General features: G+C 39.7%; 1 protein-coding gene across 1 annotated transcript; it reads left to right on the top strand.

Moving 5' to 3' along the window:
• Positions 1-276: 276 nt before the first annotated feature.
• On the top strand, positions 277-17,889 carry ACTR2 (ARP2 actin-related protein 2 homolog (yeast); the record flags this gene model as incomplete). The annotated part of the gene is made up of 8 exons (XM_009704791.1): positions 277-387; positions 5,974-6,189; positions 10,266-10,338; positions 12,698-12,834; positions 13,606-13,755; positions 14,462-14,607; positions 15,022-15,154; positions 16,360-17,889. Coding segments are annotated over 8 exons (1,137 nt in total), but the record flags the coding sequence as incomplete, so codon positions are not given.
• Positions 17,890-24,318: the final 6,429 nt, after the last annotated feature.

The raw sequence follows: 24,318 nt of genomic DNA, 5'->3' as shown, positions 1-24,318 counted from the left end.
ACTGGACTCTTCCACACCTCCCAATGTAGTTGGTCGTTTTAATAAGGTTTCTCAAAAATCTGATGATCTGATTCAGAAACATTCTGGAAAGTACTGTAATTCAGTTTTACAGATCTACACATCATCTGAAATGTGTAAAATTGATTTCAAAGTATAAATGGAATTGGTTTCCAAGGGGAAAAATTTTTGGACTTTTAGTTTTTTTACCCCAAACCAGCTTTCTATTGGTAAACAAAAGTAATGCATACTCTAATAAAATTATTTATTCCTTTTCAGTTTGTGAAATGTGGCTATGCAGGCTCAAATTTTCCGGAGCACATTTTTCCAGCTTTGGTTGGAAGACCCATTATAAGATCAACTGCTAAAGTGGGAAACATTGAAATCAAGGTAAATTTTTTTCATTATTATTCCCTTCTGACAGATAAAAATATTTAGGGCAGCTTTTGACTTATGTAATGTTTGGAAATGTTTTTTTTTCCTTAATTCCCCTTTATGCTGTTTCAGTATCTCTTGATTCATTTCTGTGTTGGGCTTTAGCCTGTCACAAACCACAAAGTTATTAAGAGGGTAATCTAAAGCACTGGAGGCCTTCAGATAGTACAGCTGAGGAGGCGGCAGGTATGGCTCAAGTGGTTCTGGGCAAAAAGGGGCTTCACATGCTGACACGTAAACGATGTCAAGATTAGAAGGCAGTAATCAGACAGAAGTGATTGATGTTTGTCACCGAGCTGTACTGGGGGATTCTGAGACAACGCCGAAGAACTGCTGGAGCTTCCAGGTCTTTCTATGCTGTTTGCTTTCTACTCACAGTTGATGATCTGCAGTCTTGTATGAGACGTTTAACCTTGGTCGTGTTTGCATTTTGTTGTTTCTCTTGGTTTTGTTTTCTTTTCCTTTTGCTGTTGATAGACGTAGGTACTCCACACCAGTTAGAGATGGAGAGGCTGTGTTCAGGCTACTTCGTCTTGGGGCATTATTCCAAGTTTGGAATGGGGGGGACATCACTGTTTGAGAATCTTTTTCTGAGGTCTGGGGAGCTATCATTTCTCACTTTATTTTGTAATTACAGGGTAGTGCTTCAAATGTTAGTAGTTGCTTCTGCAAGACAGGCAATTGGCCCTGCTGTGGTCGCATCCTCCGTTCGTGCTTCTAGCCACACGTTCTGACCTTGTGCTGTTGATGCTGCTTGTGCAGTCATGTGGTGAGCCACTTTAGTGAGCTGATCCACCTGAAAAAGAGTGATTTCTTTGTTGGGTAAAGTTTTGACTGCCTTACTAGACAATTGTGCAAGCTCCAGTTTGAGAGCAAGGCAGAAGGAGGAACTTTGAGGGAGAAGCAGGCGGCGACGCAGAACTGTAGAAGCCCGCGCTTGGGCCGGTGAAGGTCAGGTAGAACCACACATGTACAGGCTTTCAATGTTGCTTTCCTTGTTGCTTCTGAGCAGCAGCTTAGTAAAAGGAGAAAAAAAAAATCTGCCCAGTGTTGTTCCTTATTTTCAGAACCCTATGGGCAACAAGGAGAACTTCAGTTATCTGATTCCTTCTGCTGCCTGTAGAAAGTTAGTAGTGTCGGCAGAACGCCGTACTGGGCAGTCAGGAGGATGAAAGACATCAGACCTTTCCAAAATGCGCTTTATTTTTTTTAAATATTGCAATACCGCTTACCTTGTGTCAGCTGGGACAGTTTGGTTGAACGGATGGAGGTCTTTCCCTCTCACGGTAAACAAGAGTTTTTGTAAGGAGAGGGAAGACATTTTCCTTTCCCTTGGAAGACTTGGGGGGAGATGTTCCTTTGGATATCTACTTGAACTTAATGTGATGATTTCTTCAAGGAGGTCCTGGTAAAGTTTTATGAAAGTTACCCAGTGATTTACAAATCTTAAGTCCAAGAAAAATTCTCTTGCATGAAGTCTCGTTATTGAAGTCACATTTTCTTTCCAGCTAATCTGATACAGCCTGTCCTGCCAGTTTTGGTATCCTCTGGTTATCTGATAACTTGGTTTAGTGTCATTACAGATGACTGTTTAATTGGAAAGATAGGAGGTAGAAGTGAGTAATTGCTTTGAGACCAGTGCGAAAGGACCATTAAACTATAATTTCACATGCATTGCCTATCTTCTGTTTGAGCATGGATCCCATGGGTGTATTTTGGAGTATAAACTGTGTCTAGATTCTTCCTAGAAGTTTTATAGTGTCTGCCTATAATAGCTTGTCACTCTTTCTTAAGGAAACAGCGTATAAAGAGAAGAAATCCCTGCCACAGATACTTTGGGTATCCCAGTAGGATAATACAGTAGGAAGACTTGTTAAGTGTGAGTGCCATTTTCCTTTGTGAGATTCGTGCAGATTTCCTAAAAAAGTGTATTTTAGCAGATGAGTTTCATGCCAAAATTTAATTCTAGCCATTCAGTGCAAGTTCTTATGGGATAAGTTTGAAACTGAGTAAAGGAAGCTGGCAAGAAGATTATAAGTTTATCTTTTCAAAACTATTCAGAAAAGCTGTCATTCCTGTGAAATTCAGAAACTCTGTGAAGAGAGTCTGGAAGCTGATTGAAACAGTGGTTATCATCCATCTATTGAGTTACCGATTTCAAGTTGCTTTATCCATGTTTTCCTTCTGGATTCTCATTTCAGCCAGCAGCATGGATATAGCTTTTTCTCCTACTCAGAGTCCCCAGTTCAGGACATAAACATGAAAGTTCAGTTATTACTGGGATTAGTTTGCTGAAAATTGCAACCTTAAAACTCTAAAACCAGAAGCATAGATGTTACTCTTAGCTTTTTAATGACTTACTAATCTTTGCAGCAGATTTGGGGGTTAATAACCTTCTTAGGAAGGAAGGACTGATGAGTAGCTTTGACTAGTTAAAACAGTGAGGATTTTAGGGCAGGTCAGACCCAGTGACCTGCTGAGCCATAGTCCATGTCCTACAGTTCTGCTCACTTTCTGCCCAAGACAGCCTGGAGAAGGTCATCCTCTGGATTTGAAGCGAGGAAGAGGGCCACGCTCTGACCAGCCTCTTTGGTACTGCCTGTCTGAAGGCAACTGCCGGAAAACTCTACGCACTTTTCCTTTGACACAATTTGCAGAATAAGTAGATTTGCCCTAATGGTGCTGATAGTCATCCTATGGCTTTTGACAGTTCAGGTGACTCAAAGTGAATTTAATCGAAGGAGGAAAAAAAATCTCAATAATCATGGAAATGGCTTCAGTATACTTTTGGACAATGTTTGTGCACATACACTTCAAATATCTAGTAGTGCTTCCTGGCTGCTTTAGTTATCTTCCTATCTCCGTAGCTTGCTATAGGGCAAGAGCTTTGAGACAACGCTCTTATTACTGCCCTTCACGATTGCTTATTTCCATTCTGAGAGTAGGTGCCGTAATTTAAGTAAATATCTCTTATTTGATTCTTTTTGGATATTTGTTCCATGATATATGAAAAGATTAGCCTGCTTATAGGTGAATGCTTTTATATTATAGTTCTCAGTTTTGGGGTATTTAAAGTGGAATTTTAAAAATAAAATTTGAATTTAGTATTTGTCAGAGCTAGTTATGGTCAAATGCCTTGTGCAGAGTCTTGTCTAGTTCGGTTAAATGGCTTGCCCAGGGTAAAACTCCAGTGTTACTGAATATTTATGCACAGAAACCTATTTATGAGAAATAGGCAGATACACTGATCTTGTTTGCAACATACGATGCATAAACATGACATGGCACTGACATGTAGCAATAGCTTCCTTTAAAGAAGAGACATTTTAAGTTGAGGTCCTGAGAAAGTTAGTTTGGCCCTAACTGAACTAACTCGGATCATTTCCTGCTGTACATGCATCTCTTTTCAGCATATTTCTACTGTGTACTTAAAATAATTTGAGAATTTCATTTAGGCCTTTTCTGACTTTCTTGCTTCTACCTTCTTTCTTCACCTTTCTTGACCTGTTGAAGTAGAATAACAAAAAGATGGTAAGTGAGGTGCCCCTGTGCTGTTTGTTTACCATTTTTGCTTGATGGGACCTAGTAGCTGTTATGTTATTTTTTGATGCTGTTCATTGTTTTGTCTTGTCCTACATTTTACATTTGAATACATACTTATTTTGGACGTTATTCATTGCTTTGGTTTACTAGCAACTAATTAATGAGAATATTTTATGTGTTGCTTCTAAATGCTATATAACCTGTAGTTTCGCAAGATGTAAGAGTAACTTCTAACGATCAACATGAGCTCAGCATCTTTAACAATAGAAATTGCTATATTTAACATTACAAACCGAGAGCTTGAAAAAACTTTCAGGTTTCAGTTAGACAAATATTACCGAGTACCAAAGTGATGGAAATATTGAATGTCATGATAAGGGTTCCTCTCTGCAAATTCAGTTGTGCTGTCCTTCTTCCTCTTCACCTACCAAGTGCACGTGTTTGTTAGTGTGCTCTTGAGACTAATTGTTCTGCACTTTAGCTTTGTTTCTAAAAGATGTGAAAGTTTTGTGTAACTTTCATTGCACATTTGAATAGCAGCTTTTCCTCAGCTGTGTCCTGTTCGGCACCGTAGAGCCTCAAAGAGCAATGCACAAAAAAGGCTTCTGATTCTTCTAACAGATGGTGTTTCTGTTGTCTGAAATTCTCAGGAGTAATGTGGCTGTGTGGTGGAGTTTTCATAGTATGGTTTCACTAGAGTACATTTGATTTAAAATGTCAGTCTTGACTTCTGTCTTCTGTACAGTGATCTACTGTGCAAGGGAAAACAAATAAAACACCTTGTAAGGGAGAGGGTTTGGAAGAGGAATGGTTTGATTTAAACTGTTTTCAATTAACTTCCTTTTTATAGGGTGATATCAAGGGTGATTTTTTAGGTTACTTCTTAAAAAAGGCACTATAACTTGATGCTGGATTTTTCATTGTGCATCTTTTTTCCCTAGCGTTGAATATTAGGTTGAATAACCCTCGCTTTGAAGTTTTCTGTGCCACAGTAACTGCAAACTGTGGTGGCATATTTTTGTACGAAGCAGCCGAGTTTTTTGCGGTGAAATGAATATAATACTAGTATGGAAACAGTGCTGTTGGTACCTAGAGATATGTTTTTGTAGGCTAAATATGAGCAAGTCAGTTGAGGCTTCTTTAGAAAAGTATGGGATATAATAGGGAGCAAAGATAACATGTTACTGTGCATACTTCCTCTGGGAAATACGTGGGAAAGGAGAAGATATGATGCTACTAATTTGAATGTGCCATGTTTGCATAACTGACTTTAATAAACAGATTGCTTAATCAGTGTGAAATGACTATACAAACTATGTATTAGTTGGTTGTATTTGTGTAAGAATGCATTACTGGGGTTTTTGGCTTGGGACTTTTGGCGTGGAACAGATGAGGGTATGTTTTATATTTAGATGTGTCTCTTTACACCCTACTGACATAGGCAGTATGTAAACCATTGTTTCTTTTAACGTCTAGTGTGGAACTTCTAATCTCTTATTTGCTTTTGCTACTGTTCGGTATGCTTATTCACCACTCATTATTCCTTTTTGGTATTGTGCACAGAAATTTGCAACATGCATGGAAAAATATTCCGCCAATTCCACCTAATACCCTTATGTGCTATTTTGCATCTCTGCCTTTTGAAATCAGTATTTGGTAAAAGAATTTTGGAGGTGTCAGTGGAGAAACATCTGTACTTATAAAGGTCTTTGTGGTATCTAGCTGTAGCAGGGTTTATTAGTTTGTTTAAGGTTAATTGGAGAATGGAATTAACAAAGTTTATTTTGGAAAAGGTTTGGGATGGGTAACACCAAATTTAAATACTATGTGAAATATATTCTACTTTTGTTCTAAGTACCTGAAAATGACTCTAAAATGTGGGCATTGTTTAAGAACACAGTTGGACACAGGCTGGAGCAGTTCACTGTCATTCTTGAGGATTTTGGTGTTTGGAAAACTTTGCAAGCACTGACATGTTTCTGTATCAAAATTTTACAGGATCTCATGGTTGGTGATGAAGCAAGCGAGTTACGCTCAATGCTGGAAGTGAATTATCCAATGGAGAATGGCATAGTGCGGAACTGGGATGATATGAAACACCTCTGGGATTACACGTTTGGACCAGAAAAACTTAATATTGACACAAAAAATTGTAAAATACTACTCACAGAACCTCCCATGAATCCAACTAAAAATAGGGAGAAGATTGTGGAGGTATGTCTGTCTGGTAGAAACTGATACATACTGTCATTAAAGCATTGCTAAGAGATTTTAACTTCTTGGAACACCTGGTAACTGTCTGAGGCAAAGCAGTTCTGTTTTCTAACCGAAACTTGTCCTCAGCCGTAGTCATGAAGGCTACTGTGGTTAAATTCAAACAAGCCAATCTCATTCAAAAGCTATAAGCAGGCTTCTTGTCTTGAGCCATATCACCAGTAAGGCACAGAATTGGAAATACATGGTTATCTTCGTGTATCCAAGATATATTGATTACTAGCTGTTGGATGAATGTTCATTACTTTAAATGGTTTGGGACTTCTGTAAGCCAGTAATGCTTCGGAGGAGATTGAGGCTTGAGCAAGATGATGCTTACCAGATGGAGCAGTGTTGTTGGAGGTAGCTGAGACAAAGGTGTGGTGACAACCAATTCACTAATCTTTGATTAATGCTAGGGATTATCAATGAAAGCCGTCTAAGAAGGAAAGCCTGGTTCTCTCGATCTCACAGTGCTGCCCTGGGAGACCTAAGCTCCATCTGAACCTTGCATTAATGTAGGTTGTCGGCTGTATATTGTTTAGCTCTAGTGCCATGTGACAAAGACTCGTGGAATGTTTGACGAGAACAAAAAAGTTTAGTTTCCCGCTTTGTTTTTTTCCTCAAGCATGATAGTTATTTTCAATTAATTTAAGTATTCAGTGTAACAAAAGCGTAATTAAAAAAATGTGTTGTTAGAGTAACTGATTGGATTCTAAGTCTGAAACGTTATCCATTTGTCAGAACTTTGAATATGAAAGCTTGTGTGTATATATATTCTTCTCCCAAATCTGTTCCTTAGTCTTATAAAAATTTACCTTTGTCATTACCTACTGATCTTTCCTTTAAAATCCTTTTGTTGTCACCGCTGCAGTAGTGCTTTCTGCAACGTGGCAGTGAATATATTTGTGCTAACCTTTTCTTTCAGTGACTTGGGAGCAAGTGAAGTATAGCAAAGTTGGAAAAACTTCAGTGAAAAAAAATCAAACTGTACAATCGAAATTCAGCATTTCTGAGCAATTGTGGACATTAGGGACCTATTACCTAAGTGTTATATAATGCAACATTAGTAATACAGTCTATTGTATATCAGTCAGCTGTGGTGTGATGGACATAGCAGATTATTCTGGGTGGCTTCCATAATGGCTGAATTTCCTGTTCAGGCTTCTCTGCTTTTCAGCTGTCTACAATAGTGTTCTTGTTTCTGTTTTCCTGCTAAACACAAAAGGCTGGGTTTTAGTTATTCTGGGACTGAGTAACTTTATACCATAAATTGAAGAGTCTTGTATGGCTTTGAAATCTGATCAAATATTTGTATTGCTCCCTTTGCTTTTCTTTAAACCTCTGCAGAGATTGTAGATACTTAATCATGATCCAGAGGATTAGGGAGACCTAGAATCCATTTTTGTAAATTTAAATTTGAGTTAAACAGAAGCTCATTGTTTCTGTTAATGGTTTGAATGGATCACAGTGTTATGAAGACTAGCAATATTTATTTTTTAACTGCAACGTATTTATACTCCTTCCATTTTTGACACGGACTCCTCTTTTTCAGGGAGGCTAGCCCAATATGAAGCAGAGGACTGAATTAAGGTTTTTCCTAAGGCCTACAGTAAATATAATAACGTCTCTGCATTTTGTGATACAGTGCAGTAGCATTTTAAAAGAAAAGCTTAGTCATCTGGACTATGTTAAGGTGATAGATAATTATATATGCTGTACTTCATTCTACTTCCAGTAATTCTCTCTCCTCACCCCATAGCTCCGTCAAACTCAGCTCCGCAGTAACAGCAGCAAGTGTTCATGTGACAGCTATATTGTAAAATACGTATTTTAAAAGTGCTGTTTCTTTCATAGCATGTACAAGACACTGGTTGCTCCCCAGCGTAACTGAGTGTTTGCTGTTTGTCTGGCTCCACTTACCTGCTGCGTTCTCGTTCTGTAGAGCCCTCGGGAGCAGCCAGGCTGTAAGGCATACCATGTAGCAGTAGAGATACTCTGGCAGAGTCACTTCTAATCCCAACCTAGTATTCTTTGTCTTTTTTCCCAATTTTTAGTTCTTCCTTTCTATGCCCAATTATAACATCACTTTGGGTAATCCAAAAGCTGTTGTCACAAGAACAATCTTTTCAGGAGAACATCCTGCTCAGTGTTCAGATCTTAAGATTTGTTAACACATAAATCCCATGTCAAGGCATTTTTCATGTCAAATAGAACAGACCTAGATGTCTTGAAAGAAAGAATAACCCCGTCGAGGCCTGCGTATAGGTTATGAAGGGGTTTTGCAGTGACTTCTAGGGTTTAGTACAGCATGCAAAGGCAGTAACTAATGCCATTTGAATATTCATTTTGTTGTGTGAAGATAAAAATTTAGATTTTTCTTAAATTAGTTTTTAATTTTGTAAGCACTCAGGTTGTTTGAAAGACTCATCCATTGGAATAGTGCTGGTTTTAGACAATGACTACTCAAACGGGATCTCTTTTTGGGTTGCTGCCCTTTCAACTGTTCCTTTTCTGGCAGACACTTCTGCTTCTTGTTTCTGAAGGTATTGCATATGGGCTAAATTGGGGCCAGTACGGAAGTTCCTAGCCAGCCTTGAAATCTCTTGCTCATACTTACGCCATGCACCTGACTGCTGTATTAAATATCCTTTTATAGTATCCAGTTCACATTGGGGATTTATAAAAACCCAAACTGTGCTGTTCTCATGGCAGGGCGCTCGGCGGCTCACCCCCTCTGCGTTCCTTTCTGTTTGACTTCTGCTGTGCTGCATGCTCACAGCAAATATCCTGAGAAAGGTGGCATCAGTCTTCCCAGGGGTTTTGCGGTGTGCTCAATACGGCTATGAAATAATTAACTTGACTTTGCAAGGATCAGGTCTTTGATATGGGCCAGCTGCTTAAAATCACAGTATTCTAACAGAGGAGGTTCTTTACGTAGTTCAGAATTGTAAAATTGTCAGGCGTCAGCTTTTTTTCTTCAAAAATATTTAGGTATCTTTTACTTGAGCTGTGGGAGTACTTAGGATTTAATCAGTTTCTAATCCTCGAAGTTGCAGAAGTGCTCAGGAGGCTGCAGAATAGCAGAAGCAAAACTTCTGTATGCGCTGGAATAATCAGAGTTCATGCGTTTTTCCTGGTAAAGCATTTTGAGGGGAAAACTGCTGTACAGTATGATTTGTTTACTTGGCCTTTTTTGTGTTTATAAAGAAGACAAGATCCTCTGAACTCTACATCCTTTAATCTTAGACTCTGGTTCTTCACTGAAACTAGTGGTTAGGGGAACCTAATCTGCAAGACAGGCAGTTAGTTTTCATGTTTCAGTAAGAGTTCTGCAAACCTGTGGTTTTCTGTATGTAGTAACTGAGTAGCCCTACCTGTACTATTTCAATTGTAGTGGATTTTGTACTAATTTTAGAAGTTTGTCATTGGTTGTGCTTCAAAGAAGGGAAGAATAAGGCCTAGATGCAGAGAACAACCTGTGACGCCACACTGATTCTAGACCCATATGCGTAGGAGTCTGTCTGGTCTTTACTTGACATAATCTATAGTTGTACAGAGTCTGTAGGGCTTGATAGGAGGAAGAAAAAAACCAGCCTGAATTTCAGTAGATACAGAGCATACACCTTTAACAAACATTACATTCCCAAGTCCCACTTCAGTAAGGAAGTACTCAGCTGGTCTCCGAGTACTGCCACCCACTCATTAAGCACTTTGGAAAGTTGGCTTAGTAAAGCTGCAGAAATTGGTTTGTGGGTTTCTTGAAAGTAAGCACTTTTGTTGCTAAACGGATGTGGAATATTTCATATGGCTTGTCTTGTGTGAACAGGTAAGGTATAGAACTGACTGTACTACTTACTGCCGTAAAGCAAGTAGGTTTCTAATGTTTGTGTAGAATCTGTGTGATGAAATTTCTTGGAAAGTGTTCTTGATTAGCAAAAATACAGAATTCTAGAAATACAGTTTTCAAACATCTGTGAAATTTCTGTGAAGTTTTTGGCCTGTTTTGGACGTTAATTCTTGCCTTCATCTTACAGGTTATGTTTGAGACATACCAGTTTTCTGGGGTGTATGTAGCCATTCAGGCTGTTCTTACTTTGTATGCTCAAGGTAGGCAAAGATAACTTAAAATCTGTTCAGTTTATAAATGTCTCGCTGAGCCAAATTTCTAATAATGGTATTAATGGGTCTTGGGCTTTATTCAACGCCACTATAAGAAGCTCAGCTCTGTCTTATGGACTTGCTTTTCTGAGGAACTATTGGTAGGTACCACTGTTGGTGTTATTTTCATGGACCAGCTGTGGAGACATGCTTGTAAGTACAAAAACCTGGTTGATCAAAACTGTCATTGTTTCAGGGTGTGGTCATTTAGCCTTTGGCATCAAGCCTTAATGACATGCTTTTGATTTTCTGATAAAGGAAAAAAATTATTACCATAAGTGAATTTCAAGAAGATGACTAGGTGACTTTGCAATCAGTTAAAAAAAAAAGTTGATTCTTTTGCTGTAGATAAATGATCCTCAGCCTGAGGAGAAAATTGTGGATTCACTGAATTCGATAGAAATTCTACAATTGACTGCAATCCATCTAGGATTTTAAGAAGTTACTCAAGCACACGCATTCTAATAATGTGACTCCTTACATCTGTTTGCTAGTGTCTTGGTGTATGTAGCTGTCACATAGCTGGAAGTAAATATCCTTGTCCATTGCCGTGTCACCATACTTTGTATGTCTAAGAGCAAAAGTGATGGGGTACCGGAAGGGTGGTTCTGTTATGCCAGTCATTAAAGCTAGTTGAACCCAAACCACTTTTGCAGACCTGGATATTAATTTTATTTGCTGCAATCTGTGCTATTACTCTTCCTCCCCTCTGCCTTGCTTTTTCTTTGGTTTGATTCCTTGTAAGAGACTAACATACACAGTCTTAAATTCTGCTGTAATTGCACATGTATTTTACCATATAGTGCTCAGTTACTTTGTGACTAAGAAAATGTGAAACAACTTAGAGCAGTCCACAGTGTTTCTACATACTATCATCTAAAACAAAGTTGGAGACCTTCTAAGATGTAAAAAACAAGTGGCACATAAATAGAACGTTTGCTTTTAAATATTAAAAAAGGCCCTTTAAAACATCCTACTTACTTATATTACATTAAAGTAGTGGCTAAAACTATATACAGAGATGAGCCTCACTTCAGTGCACCACATCTTGTTGCTGCTGTTAAAACTCTCTTAAGACTGATTGTTGCTTTTACCTGGAATTCTGTGTGCTCATGTGCCTTTTAAAGGCAAAGGGGTTTATATATCAAAACCTAGTTCTAATTAGGAAATTCTTTAGCAATTCCTCACAACAGTCTTTTGGAGTTAGGCGTAGTCCCTTGTGACTATTTCCTTCCTTACTGCGTGTGTCCGATTGGAAGACTTGTTGTGTTTGCATGGCAGGTAATCCAGTTCACTAATAAATCTGAAGATCTGATCACACAACTGAACTGAGGTGTGGTCTTTGGTTCGTTCGAAGCAAATAACCAATTTGTATGCCTTCTGTTTACAAAGCTTGAGCAAGTTACAGTAGCCAAACCAATGCTCATTGCCATTCTGTATTAACTGTTCCTTCATTATTTTAAAGTCTCCCCATAAAATGTATTGTCTTCCTTTAGGTAGCTTGTGAGAAGCTATAAAACTGTTTTGTCATCAACTTTCACCATTAATTCTACTTCTTATTTATTTTGTTAGTGAAGTATAAAAACTTCTGTTTCTACATGCTTATGGTATCTCAGTTTTGTACACTTTAGAATTTAATGGTTTTATGGTAAACTTTTTTGACCAGAGTTAATTTCTGCAGTCTATGAAAGTGGATTTGGTTCAGCCTAATGCTATTTCTTTGGAAAAAAATTAAATGTGTGCCGTATAGTCCAAATATTCTCTACCTTATAAAAGCATTGTCTTTGTTTTTTGAATACTAGTCAAAATCAACAAGACCTAATAATTGTAACAAGGTAAACTTGTGGCCTGAATACCTCTGGGTTTCTTCATATTTGAGACATTGATACAACATTGTACATACACAGCTGAATCTGAGGAGGAATTTGTGCCCCAACAAGTGTTTAATGATCTTAGATATTCTCTTTAATTAGAGTGCAATTTAAGATGTCAAAACACTACATAAAATTGTGAACGGTAGAGTTATAAGCATCTAGGAAAAAGTAGAGATAATACTTTTAAAAGAACATGTATGAAAGCATTTGTTACTGTGAAAACCTTAAGTTTCAAATCCAGCTGAATGGAAATAACTGAATTTTAAATGGTGACTACTTTTCCCAAAATGATGACTGGGGGAACAGAGATGGTGTTAAGATTACAATGAAAAAGCCTATCTTAAACTCAGTACTATTCTGCTGTATTTATGAAGGTGCTAATAGAAGTTGTACTTTTTTTTTTTTCCTTTCTTCCCCCCCTCCCATTCTTTTAGGTTTGTTGACTGGTGTTGTTGTGGACTCTGGAGATGGTGTAACTCATATTTGCCCAGTTTATGAAGGTTTCTCTCTCCCTCATCTCACCAGATGGTTAGATATCGCTGGGAGGGATATCACTAGGTATCTCATTAAGGTAAGCTGGAAAGAAGTTTTAAGGTTGAGGCTGGTATCCGTGGTATATTGGTTCAAGTGAAAATCCCTTGATAGCAAGAAACCACTGTATGTTTTTCCTTTATTATTGCTATGTTAATTACATAAAGGACTCCTGTATTCTCTGTATTGCTTCAGTCTATCCTTATTATGTTTCCTCATCTAAATCACATGTGATATTATTCATATTATTCAGAGACTTTACATTTTCTTAGTGTCAGTCTTGTAGGAAGGGATTTTATTCCATATTTGGGAAGGAAAAGCTCAAAAGTTGGCTTTGTTGATACGTAAAATGAAAACAAAATTGTTTTCTATGAGTTCTACTCATCTATTTTCAGAAAGACTTTTTCTTACAGTGTGGAAAATAGCGTAGTGATTCTTCCCTGATTATTAAATAAGACGCTATGTTTTATAGATTATTTTTTTGTTTGTTTTAAATATAAGCAACATTCTGGAGTGTTCTGAGGTGAAGTCCTAAATATAAGAATTATTTTGGATATCTTTTTCCTGCCTTGGTAACGGTTATGCTGAAAGTTGTAATGATGAAGAAGATTTCCCACTTGGAGTAATGCTGCTGCTATTCTAATTTTCTGGTAATAATGGATACACTATGACAGATTTGACTTAATACTAAATTTGCAGTTAAAAAAGAGAGACGAACTTTTAAAGATAGGTGTTTGAATGTACCCATCTACTGATAAAGAGATCTGGACTGTTCCTCTCAGTTACTGCTAACCTAACGTGTCTCCTCTAGCTCCTCTTACTGCGAGGGTATGCTTTCAACCATTCTGCTGATTTTGAGACTGTTCGTATGATCAAGGAAAAGCTATGTTATGTGGGATACAACATTGAACAGGAGCAGAAACTGGCATTGGAGACCACAGTACTAGTTGAATCCTACACGGTGAGTGCTTTGAGACAGCTTTTCTTGTCCTAGACTTCATAGGTTAAATTCAGGTAGCATTTAGCTTTGGTTCCTTCTGAATTTTTCTTGGCAGTAGCTCACTTCCCAGACATAGGAGTCTGTAGAATCAGATTACTTGGTTCTGGGAAAACTTTTAAAAGCTTTTTTTTCTTTTCAGATTTTTCGTAAGACTTTGTACTCGTTTTTGTCATTGTAGATCCTTGAAATTTTGAATGTTACAGTGCAGGAGCTTACTAGAGAAAGTGGACTTACTCTAGCATGTCAGATTGTTTCAGCTTCATCCATCTAGCAGTGACATGTATGAGACTGATATCTGGTGACGAGAATGGTAAACTTGCTCGTAGTGGAAACTTCCTGTGATCACACACGGAAGAAAAGAACTTGCGGGAAAGCATTACTCTTGCTGTAAGATCATCTTTTAAATCGGTATTAGGAGCTGCATTGCAAGGAGGTGTTTGGTACATCAGTATTGATGTATCTGGTCCCTGATGCCTCTAGGTGAATTGCATAACGATTGAAGAATTTGTGTCTTTCAGTAGTACTGAATGACTTCTTGCAGTGGTGACAATTATCAACAATTTCCTGTTCTAAAACATTAGGGAACAACGTAGGTAACTTCCTCTTGGTTTCTTTAGTATCCAAGTGGCTAAAAGTAGTCTTCTAAATGGTGTTTTTTCTTCACTAGCTCCCAGATGGCAGGATTATCAAAGTCGGTGGAGAACGGTTTGAGGCACCAGAAGCTCTCTTCCAGCCTCACTTAATCAATGTAGAGGGGGTTGGTGTGGCTGAATTGCTGTTTAACACCATCCAGGCTGCTGACATTGATACCAGGTAAGAGCGGAACACTTTAAAATCCTCTGTCAGGGTGCAGGGATGACGTGAGAACTGCATTCAAACGAAATTCCATCCTTTGCTTTAGAAGCCGAGATGCGCGCTGCTGGGGAGGGTGTGTACTGGGAGTGGGGCTCGGTCTGAGATCCTGGAGCTTAACGCGTTGTCTGGATACTTGACTATTTTGGTATGAATAAGCAAGGACAAAATCTTGAAAGCACAATATTTTATTTTTTTTTTACTGCTGCTTTCTGGGATGCCTGGAAAAGCATGAGCAAGTCTGACAAACTCGTGCAAAGTCCGTCTTTGTGTAGTTACTGGTTTTGAGATTTGTATTTACTCCCCGGTATGTACAGGCACCTACTTGTACTACCACACTAGAAAGATGATTTTTTTTTTTTCCCCTTTGGTCAGATCTGAATTCTACAAGCACATTGTGCTGTCTGGAGGGTCCACCATGTACCCCGGGCTGCCTTCGCGACTGGAGCGGGAACTTAAACAGCTCTACCTGGAACGAGTTCTGAAAGGAGACGTGGAAAAACTCTCGGTAGGTCCCGAGTGGCCGCTTTCTTTGTGTGGGGAGATTTCTGCCGAGGCCCCGCTAGAGGGAACCAGGCAGTCAGCAATGACAGGAGCTGCCGCTGGCCCGCCAGGCCACTCGCAAAAATTGCTGCCTCTCGGTTCCGCACACCCCCGCGTTTTGTCGAGGTGGCTTGGGTGTCTGTTTGCAGTAAAGCCACCTTCTAGTCCGTGCTCACGGCAAGTCATTCCTGAAGTCTTGGGTTAGTCTGAATGTAAAATGGGCTGGTAAGTGCTAGGGCGCAACTTAAAGCTACTGAGGTTTTGTGCCTTAATGTCATTGAGCAAAAAATTTTTTTTTTCTTAATCTCTGAAAGTTTTGGTTCATGGTATAAGTGAAATACTCGAGAGGCTAGAGTTCTCGCACACCTTCAAGTGGAATAAATTTCCCTTTTTCATTGGTTACTGTGATAAGCAGACAACACGATAAGCAGAGGTAACACTGCACTGTAATGTTATCTGCTTTTCAAGGAGGAGATATTTACAGAGAAAATTCCTTTGCGTGGACTTTCTAATGTTGAACTGAATTGAACTTCCCTGCTTCTTAATACGGTGTTCTCTAAAGATCTTTTGCAGCTATATGGAATGACTCAGTTATACAGAATGTTTTAAGTCTACAACATTATTTCACACATAGCTTTGACTGCACTCATTTTTGCTGTTGAAGTTAGAGCTTTAGCATCAAAGAATTTAAGAGAATATTAATTAGTTAAGCTGGTCTAGATTGTGTAAATTTAAAATCTGTTCCATCTGCCCTTCTGAAACTTGGTATAATTCTAAAATTATATTATTTGTGATTTGGTGATCTGGTAACTTCTGATAATTTTAGCCATCACGGTTTAGGAAGTATTTCACTCTTCACTGTGTTTGTGAAATGCAAAAATACGGTCTTTAATTTTGTATTCTGACTCCTGGGCTTTTTGTGGATACACTGAAAGTATAATTTTTGGGAAAGTGTCAATAGCTGTCTCTAATTGCCAGCACAAAGTAGTTATTTTACTTTGGTTGCGCAAGCTGGAAGCTCACGCAGTGCCCTATGCTAGCATTTCAGTTTTTTGGTTGCATTTTTCTCACTAAACAGTTTCAATTTCATTGTTCTGGTGGAAAGCACAATTTTATTTTGAAAGGCCTTGTTTCAAGAATCCTAGTAACAGTTTCTTTTCTTTTTCTTAGAAATTTAAGATCCGAATTGAAGATCCACCTCGTCGAAAGCACATGGTGTTTTTGGGTGGTGCAGTTCTAGCAGACATCATGAAAGACAAAGACAACTTCTGGATGACCCGACAAGAATACCAAGAAAAGGGAGTGCGTGTGCTGGAGAAGCTTGGTGTGACTGTTCGATAAATCCCAAAGCTTGTTCCCATCACATGGCTAAAGCTTGTTTTGTTTTGGTTTTTTTTTTTTCTTTCATTGCCAATCTCTGAACTCACTCAGCTACATGCTATGGAAAGGCCTGTCTGTGGCCTTTTGACCCAAAGGTCAGGTTTTGTTCTGGTTTCTTGAGGTAGCTTTTGTTAAATGTTTCTTAATGTGGCTAAATTTGACTATTAAATTTGACCACTTCCCTGCAAACAAAACAGAGCAAGAGCAGCCTGTCTACTTCATTGTTCCTTCCCAGTAGGCAATTGGGTAACTCTGGTAGGCTTTTTCTTCTGGGTTTATTGCTGTAGTACTGCTAGCTTTTGTCTCTAGTTCACAAGGGGTTGTGTGCCTTTTTTAGCATAAGAAAACCTTTAAACAGGAGTTTTTGCTGTTGGATCATTGTGGTGGTTATCTTTGCATCTTTTTGCCTCTCTCTACATTAAGATTATTTTTTTCTTTCCTGCAATTAGGAATTTTGATTGAACATTGTTAGAAACTAGTTTAACTAGCTGGAATGGCTTTAACACACTGTTTCGATGTAATGTGGTTCCATATGCACTGCTGCCTAAATTGGCTTCTGAGGTGGTTTATCCTTAACGGTGGTGGTGGGGCTTTCATACTGTATTTCTCTAAGTGGGCATGTACACAGTTGCCACAAATGGAGAAACACCTGATATTCTGGCAAATGTAAATTTGTGGCCTTAGGTGTCTTTTTCTGGAGGGAGGAGACAGGTTTGAGCTGTGTTGCTTTTCTGTTAAGGGACAGCTGGGGGTCAGTCTGACCAAAAATGCCTCTTTTTAATAGCTAAATTTTGGTACCGTGTTATCTCTGCATAGAGAGCAAGAATGTTAAATTAGCTATTCTGCAATTGTGAGAAACTTAGATGTGCTGAGACAGGAGCCTCTAAACATCTGAAGAGATTTAATACTTTCAGAAGTGCTTGTGAAAACTTTTAACTATAGATATTAAACCCCCTAAAACTAAGTTTTAAAAGTCTGATGTTTTAAGTGCTTGTATGTACATCAGAAGCACTTCCGTTAAACTTTACGAGTATATTAACCTAGTGCCAAGTAGTTACTGCAAATGAATATTTCAATGACCAGTGTTTATTGCAGCAAGCAGATATTTATAAACAACCACTGGCAGTAGGTTATAAAGAATGACCTATATTTGTTCCAGTTAAAAATAACATTGGAATATGAGATGATGTTGGTTGGTAAATATCCACAATTCATTTTGTTCAGTCTTGATTTTTGATACTTAACGTGGGATGGGGAAGGAAGTGAAAACCAGTGATGAAAATGCTGTTTCCAGAAAGTACATTAAAGCTGAGTTGTTCTGAAAACTAGAAGTTGTCACTAGTAATTATCAGCCATCTTCTTAGAGTATAGTTGCCTGTAGTTTCTTCCTACTAGCAAACTGGTAACTTATCTTTGCAATAAAATCTGCCTTACGTAAAGCATAGCAAAAACTGCTTGCATACAAATGCCAGTTAGACTTAGTTCCACTTTGCTTTTCATGGAAATATTACATCACTTCTTACTGGTTTTCCAAGCCTACCATAACATTTAAGCATAAGGAAGTTAAGATCTGCTTTTGACTTCCAAACCTTGGAATGTATGAGAGATGCTTTCATATACTTGCCATTTGTCTACATCTTTACATTAATAATTGACCCCAGGAACATGGAAATATTAAACTCCCTTGGATTCTTAAAATTTGCTTTCTTTCTAAATCAAGCAGACAGCTTCCTTTTGGCTGAGCGAGCCAAACAGGCAGAAACCATATCTGCATTTCTTTAATAACAAGACAGTCGCTATAGTAGTGCTAGTAATGACCATTTAATTATAGGTGGGTGGGGTTTTTTGCAGCTATATTTACTCTTAACTTGAACAATATGAATTTACAGGCATGCCGGTCATGCCTCAGTGCATGCACTTAAGCAGTTACTAGATTTCTGGGGACACGAATGTAAGGGGTACTCTGAATTCCTGTAGTCTTCTGAACATTTAATACACAAGATTTAAAAATGCTGTGGGCTTGCTTTAGAGCTATGGTTTCTTGTGTGACTGTCTCTAGGCTTTTCGGACAGTGTTGAGAATCATGGAAATAAACCAAAGAATGACTTAAAAACCTTTTTTGAATGACAATCTGTCATGTGATTTTTTTTCAAATCTAGACCTTGACCCTGCAACCCCTTTTCTAAACCATCTCCTCCCCTGTTCACTGGCTTCGGTTAGGTGTGTGCATGTTTGAGTAAAGGTTTTGGAATCTGGCCCTTTCACTAGAGAACTTCACAGCACCATGAGTAATAAATGTCAGTTGATTGTGCAGAATTTTGGGTTTCCATGGAAACCATGTATATATTGGGGAAAAAAAAAGGCAACTAGCATTTTAAATTACAGCTATCATGGATTCAGAAGAACGCATACGTCATCCAAATACTGAATGGGGTGTTCCAGTTGTGCTCAGTGTGGTTCTCCATGTGTGTGTTTGCACACACGAGAGTGTACGTGTGTGTTCTCTCAGCTGACAGCTTTGATATTGCTATGAAAGCAGTCTGGTTTTAAAGGGTTTTTTTTTTGAAGACCAAATAACTTGAGTTGTATTTGCAATATGCTTCAGCTTCTATAAAATTAGAGTAGAAGATGCCACATCAGTTGTAAGTTTTTTGGGAACATCCTATTTTTAATGTTAAGCTGCTTCAACCCCCCCCCCACCCCAGTGTTCTAGGATGTTAACTGATGTAACACAAATGGCTTTTTATACAGTTCTGAATAATGTTAACACACAACAACACTGGTTGAGACCATGAATGGAAATAAACATCTATTTAAATTGACAGGTCTTTTCGATACAAAAATAAAATCAGATTTTTTTCGAAGTAGATTATGTTTGCTTTGTTTCCTTTGGGAAAAATCATAGTTCTTTCAGTTTTTCTCTAACTTCCATCACAAAACTATCATGAGCTGCTTATGCTGAGGAAATCTGACATGAAAAAATAACACATTCCCTATTGATTGCTGTCGTAGAGTGAGAAAAGCACCCCTGCTCTAGCCAAGACTCCACTCTGTCCATCCTGGTTTCTTTAAAAAGAAAGTAAGATCCTTATCCTTGGACGGGAACCTTTTCTAGTTCAAGCTCTATGCTTGGTATTGCAAAATGAAGAGCCCTCAACTTGTATTGACTTCAGCATCCCTGGCTAAGCTCAGAAGCCATATAACGATGCTCTGTTCAGGAGAAATCTCCTTGGCATTGCGACCTCATGCGCTACTTCACCTGCATCCCTCATGTTAACCGATAGGAAATCTGTATGAGGGGTTAACATGTAGCATTTAGAAAGATGCACCGTTTTGAAGCAGCTCTTGCACCTGAAATTTTGGAATTCTCAACTTGCTGTGTGGATTAGTGGCTGGCCCACTAATCACAATGCAGTTATCTGGCTTTTGAAATGAGCTCAACCAGCCTTTTCAGCCCAGCTCGCTGTACGTGTGTTCCCCAGTAGGATAATGGCTTTGGTTTTCTTAGGGTGAACCAGTATGTGCAGTTTGGCGCTGGGTGCCTCTGTCTCAGTGGCTAGGTCAAACACATGCCATCCCAGGTACAGGTAGATGGGATTTTAATACCCAAGTCTTTATCACATAATCTGCATTCTTGGGGGAAAAAAAATAAATCAGGCTTTACCTCTGCTCAATAATAATTCATGTTCCCCAATCCTCCCCTTTGGCTTGCTTCGCCTGATGTGGCTTTTGTGTGGAAAGGACTAAATACAGCTCAGTCAATGTTTGCTGGTCACTTTTTTCAATAGTGAATTCCTCCCTGTGGGCATTTCATCTGTTTTCCACAAACAAGCTTCGTTAGCTGTTTCAGTACTGTGAAAAATCAAGTTTGGGCTTCTTTGTTGTTTGTTGTTTTGGTTTGGTGGGGTTTTTTTGTTTTGTTTTTTTTAAAGCCAAATATATCTCTGCCTGTGTTCTAGCAACCAGGAGAACGGTGTTAGAAAAAATTGGTTTGGACCTTTTCAGCAAGTATTAAAATCTAAACTAAAATTTTGCTTTATTTGAGCCCTGCCATGTGTTACTTGTTCCTCTCTAATGGGTTGGTTTGTTGTCCTGGTGGTATAAGTCACTGCCACTCTGCCATTATAGGCCTCAAGAAAAAAAATATATCTTCCGTTCCGAGGGGGCTGATAATTTTTGCCTTTTACCTTCACTGCATTACAACATTAAGGTCAGCTTTAAGTAACATCCTCCAGGTAAATAGCTTACCTTTCTGTAACCTGTTGGTGCGGCCTATTGTCCCAACTAACAACGGCACAAAACAAGATTGCGGTGCACATCTCCTTATCGCTGGAGAAGGGCTTCTTGCCTTCCTTATGCCTTGTGCTGAGTTCTGCTCTGGTGCTGCTGAAACAAGGAGGAGAAATTCAGGGAGGAGAGGAAGTGCGGGGCTTTGCTTGTCGATTTTTTTTTTTTTTTTTTTCCCCTTTGAAAGCATACCTTAACATTGAAAATTAGGGGAGCAGTTTTTACTCTGGGTGATGAGTAAAGCATATTGAGTGTCTTAGCAGAGACTTGGGATGATGCTAAGGGGCATCTTCCAACCACAGAACTTGCGTTTCTTCACGTACCTTTTTCTTTTTTTCTTTAAATCTCTGTTCCCCAAAGCCTAGGAATGGTAATTAAATTGTAGCTGCAGGAATAATGATAGATATGGGCCCGTTGCCTACACCTTTTCATCACCGCGCCCATCTCCCATCTGTTTTTTGTTTGCCCTAAAGCTTAAGTGGTTTCAAGATCCTCCTCTTGCACGCATGTTCTCACCATGTGCCCATTTTAAATCTCTCCAGGTATTTTAACAAATTAATTAATTGCTAGTTGCTCACCTCAACACCAGTACATCCTGTAAGTCCTGACTTGCATCAGGTGCTTTTCTTAGCACAGCAGCCCTTCTGGGGGCTACTCCAAATCTAAACCTTTGTGTTGTCCAGTAACTTTCTGTTCTAAACCACTCTGTGTAACCCTGATGTTGGCTTTCCCTGCGAAAGCAGGAACGGCAAGGGTGGCATTAAGGACATGAAAGGCAGTATTTCGGGAAGCACCCAACCACATAATCTCCTTGGAATATTTTAGTGTTTTCCCATTGTAGTGGGTATCAACACTACTTCAGACTACCATGGGGCAAGTCCAGCAAGAGCAGGTGGGATTTATATTGGCTCCTGTAATACTGGTGGATTGTCCCCTCTAAGAAAGTCTTCTTGTACAGGGGGGGTTAGTGCTTCCCATAATGTTACTGGGTAATAACCTGGAACACGAGCCTTTGAAACGTGGTTGGCGCTGGAATCCATGTAGTACCATGTGAGAACAAAACAGTGTAAAGATAATTGCTCATTATCTAATTATACAAGAACTTAACAGCCCTGGAGGGTGAACAACTAATTAAATGGTTATCCACTCTGAAAATGGTAACAAAGAAATGAGGAATATTCATTCTTTTGGCTCTTGTTCCAAGTACCGTCAGCAAAGTCACGTGTTCCTAAAAAAGGTGAATGAGGCGGTCCAGGACAGAGAGAGCTCTCCCCATCCTGGTGCTCTGAATGCCGTAGGGGGTTACAGCGGCAGGGAACTTGCTTTTAGGAGAGTAGACTCCTTACTCAAAAGCAGCTCTGCTTTTGAGCTGCAACTCAAAATTAAGGAGGATTCACTGATGCAGGTCAACCAGGAAGGCAGCCGATGCTGGCCTTCAGAGCAGTACAGGTCACCTTTTACATTGAAGGATTTGCTTGTGTGGAATTTTAAAGCGAATATGTCTGGAGCACTTGGTCCCTTGGTGTGGATGTAACATGCTGGGGACAGGGATTGGTTTCACCTAGTGTTGGGGCATGCTGTTACCACCTAGGAAAAGAGCTGCCTGTCAAAAAAGAGCAGTGGTATTTCTCTGTATGATTAAAGACCCTGCAGCTTTTGCACCAGCTGTAGTAGACCCCTGTAAAACTTTTGCCCTGGGTGCTGAATCCACCAACAATTAGCACCCTAGGCTCTAATCAGACAGCTTCTACCTCATCTCAAGGCACATGCCTTCCTTCAGAGCCTTCATTCCTGCCTCTCGGCATTTGTACGCTATTGCCCCTCTTGCAAAAATACCAAGCACCTCACTGCTTAAACCAGGGCCCCCCCAAATACAAGGGACGTGCCAGCCTTTTCAGAGCACAGCAAACACCCCTGACCTGCTGTCCTCCGCTGCTGTGGGATGAAGGCAGGCAGGAAGTGTGGCTCAGCAGGACAACACACCGCTCCTTGGGTCACAGCCGTCCTCCAGCAAGCACCCGGTGCTGAGCTTCTGTGGGATTTGGAAACGAAGCCTTCCTCTGCCTGTCCTGCCTATGAAACCCAACACTGTAGGTATCCTCAAAACACAGCGGGGCGGTTGTGGTGCTCCTGGGTAGCTCCCACCTGGGACACGGCAGACAGTGCTTTAGAACTGGTGGCTTTGGAGCAGGCTGCAAAGCCCAGATATCCACCCCACCAGAAAAGCCCCCTCAAACATAACTGCCAAACATGGAAAGCAGAATCTATGCCCTTTCCAGACCCGGGGACTAATGATTTTAATGAGAAAGGCATAATTGCAACTGGGAATGAAATTTCTGTGAGCACAGCGACACCCAGGCAGTTCCTGGGGAGCAACTGATGCGCTTTTGTCCACATTTTTGCAGTAACGGGTGTACCTTTTTGGGCTGCTGCTGATTACAGAGCTGTTAGCTGGAAGTCTTCTATGTTCAAGCTGGCTTTTTCCCCCCACTTTCCCCAAATACATGCTGCAAGTTTCTGCTGTTAAAGGGGGGTACTAACTTGGGAGGTAGGTTAGTCCCTTATAAATCAGAACACTTGCTATTTTTGGAGGTTTTTCTTAAGGAGTGAAGTGGGTCAGAAGGAAGTGACTCTTTTTTTTTAATTCCCCATCCCCCCCTGACATTGTAACACAGTTGTTGCTTTCAAGAATATGCATGGTCTGTTTTCTTCAGACCATTGGCTCGTCTGGTAAAATAATTAGCTGTTAGGCAGACAGAGGGAAAGGATCACATCTGCACAAGACAGGAAGACTGGGACAGTAGAAAGGGGGGGGGGGAACAAAAATCCCTGCTTGAATCACAGCTGCCCACCATGCATAGTAACAGAGCTTGCCAAGAGTATTCAAATTGATTTAGGGAGAAAAGCTGAGGAAACCATTTAACCCCAGCCTGCTTGGATCCGTGACAGTACCTCTATAGGCCGCTCCACTCCCTCTTTAGGCCAAAAGAAGGGTTTTCCAGCCACGTGTTTCACCAGCCATCCTTCCTCCATCCCCCTTCCCCTTTTGCAACAGGAACACAAAACACAGACTAATTTCCAGGCATCAGCCTGTGAGCAGATTTCCACGCTGAGAAAATAACCAAAGGTGGGAACATTTATTTCATATTGATGGGATTAAGTTGCAATTGGCTCATGTGATTAAAACCAAGAGCCAGGCAAATTATTTGTGACTAATTTCAGGCAATGGGAACCTTTTTGCTGCCGGCCGTACCCTCTGAATTAGGCCCCTTCTCAACGGAAGCGGTTGGCACGTGCATCCTCTGCAAACAACCCTTTCAAGCGTGCGCATCCAAAATTACTTGGTCAAGAGTTTCCAAGCACATGCATCCATCGCAGATTGTTCGCAAGCAGTTTTGAGGGTTTTGCATAAAAAAATACACGTAGCAATTAGTTGGGACATGCGAGCCTTACAACGAAACC

This window comes from Cariama cristata, unplaced genomic scaffold (genome assembly GCF_000690535.1).
Source record: "Cariama cristata isolate BGI_N322 unplaced genomic scaffold, ASM69053v1 scaffold11777, whole genome shotgun sequence".
NCBI classification, from domain to species: domain Eukaryota; kingdom Metazoa; phylum Chordata; class Aves; order Cariamiformes; family Cariamidae; genus Cariama; species Cariama cristata.
The sequence above is the reverse complement of the archived record's forward strand: the minus strand, read 5'-3'. Positions and strand labels throughout refer to the sequence as shown.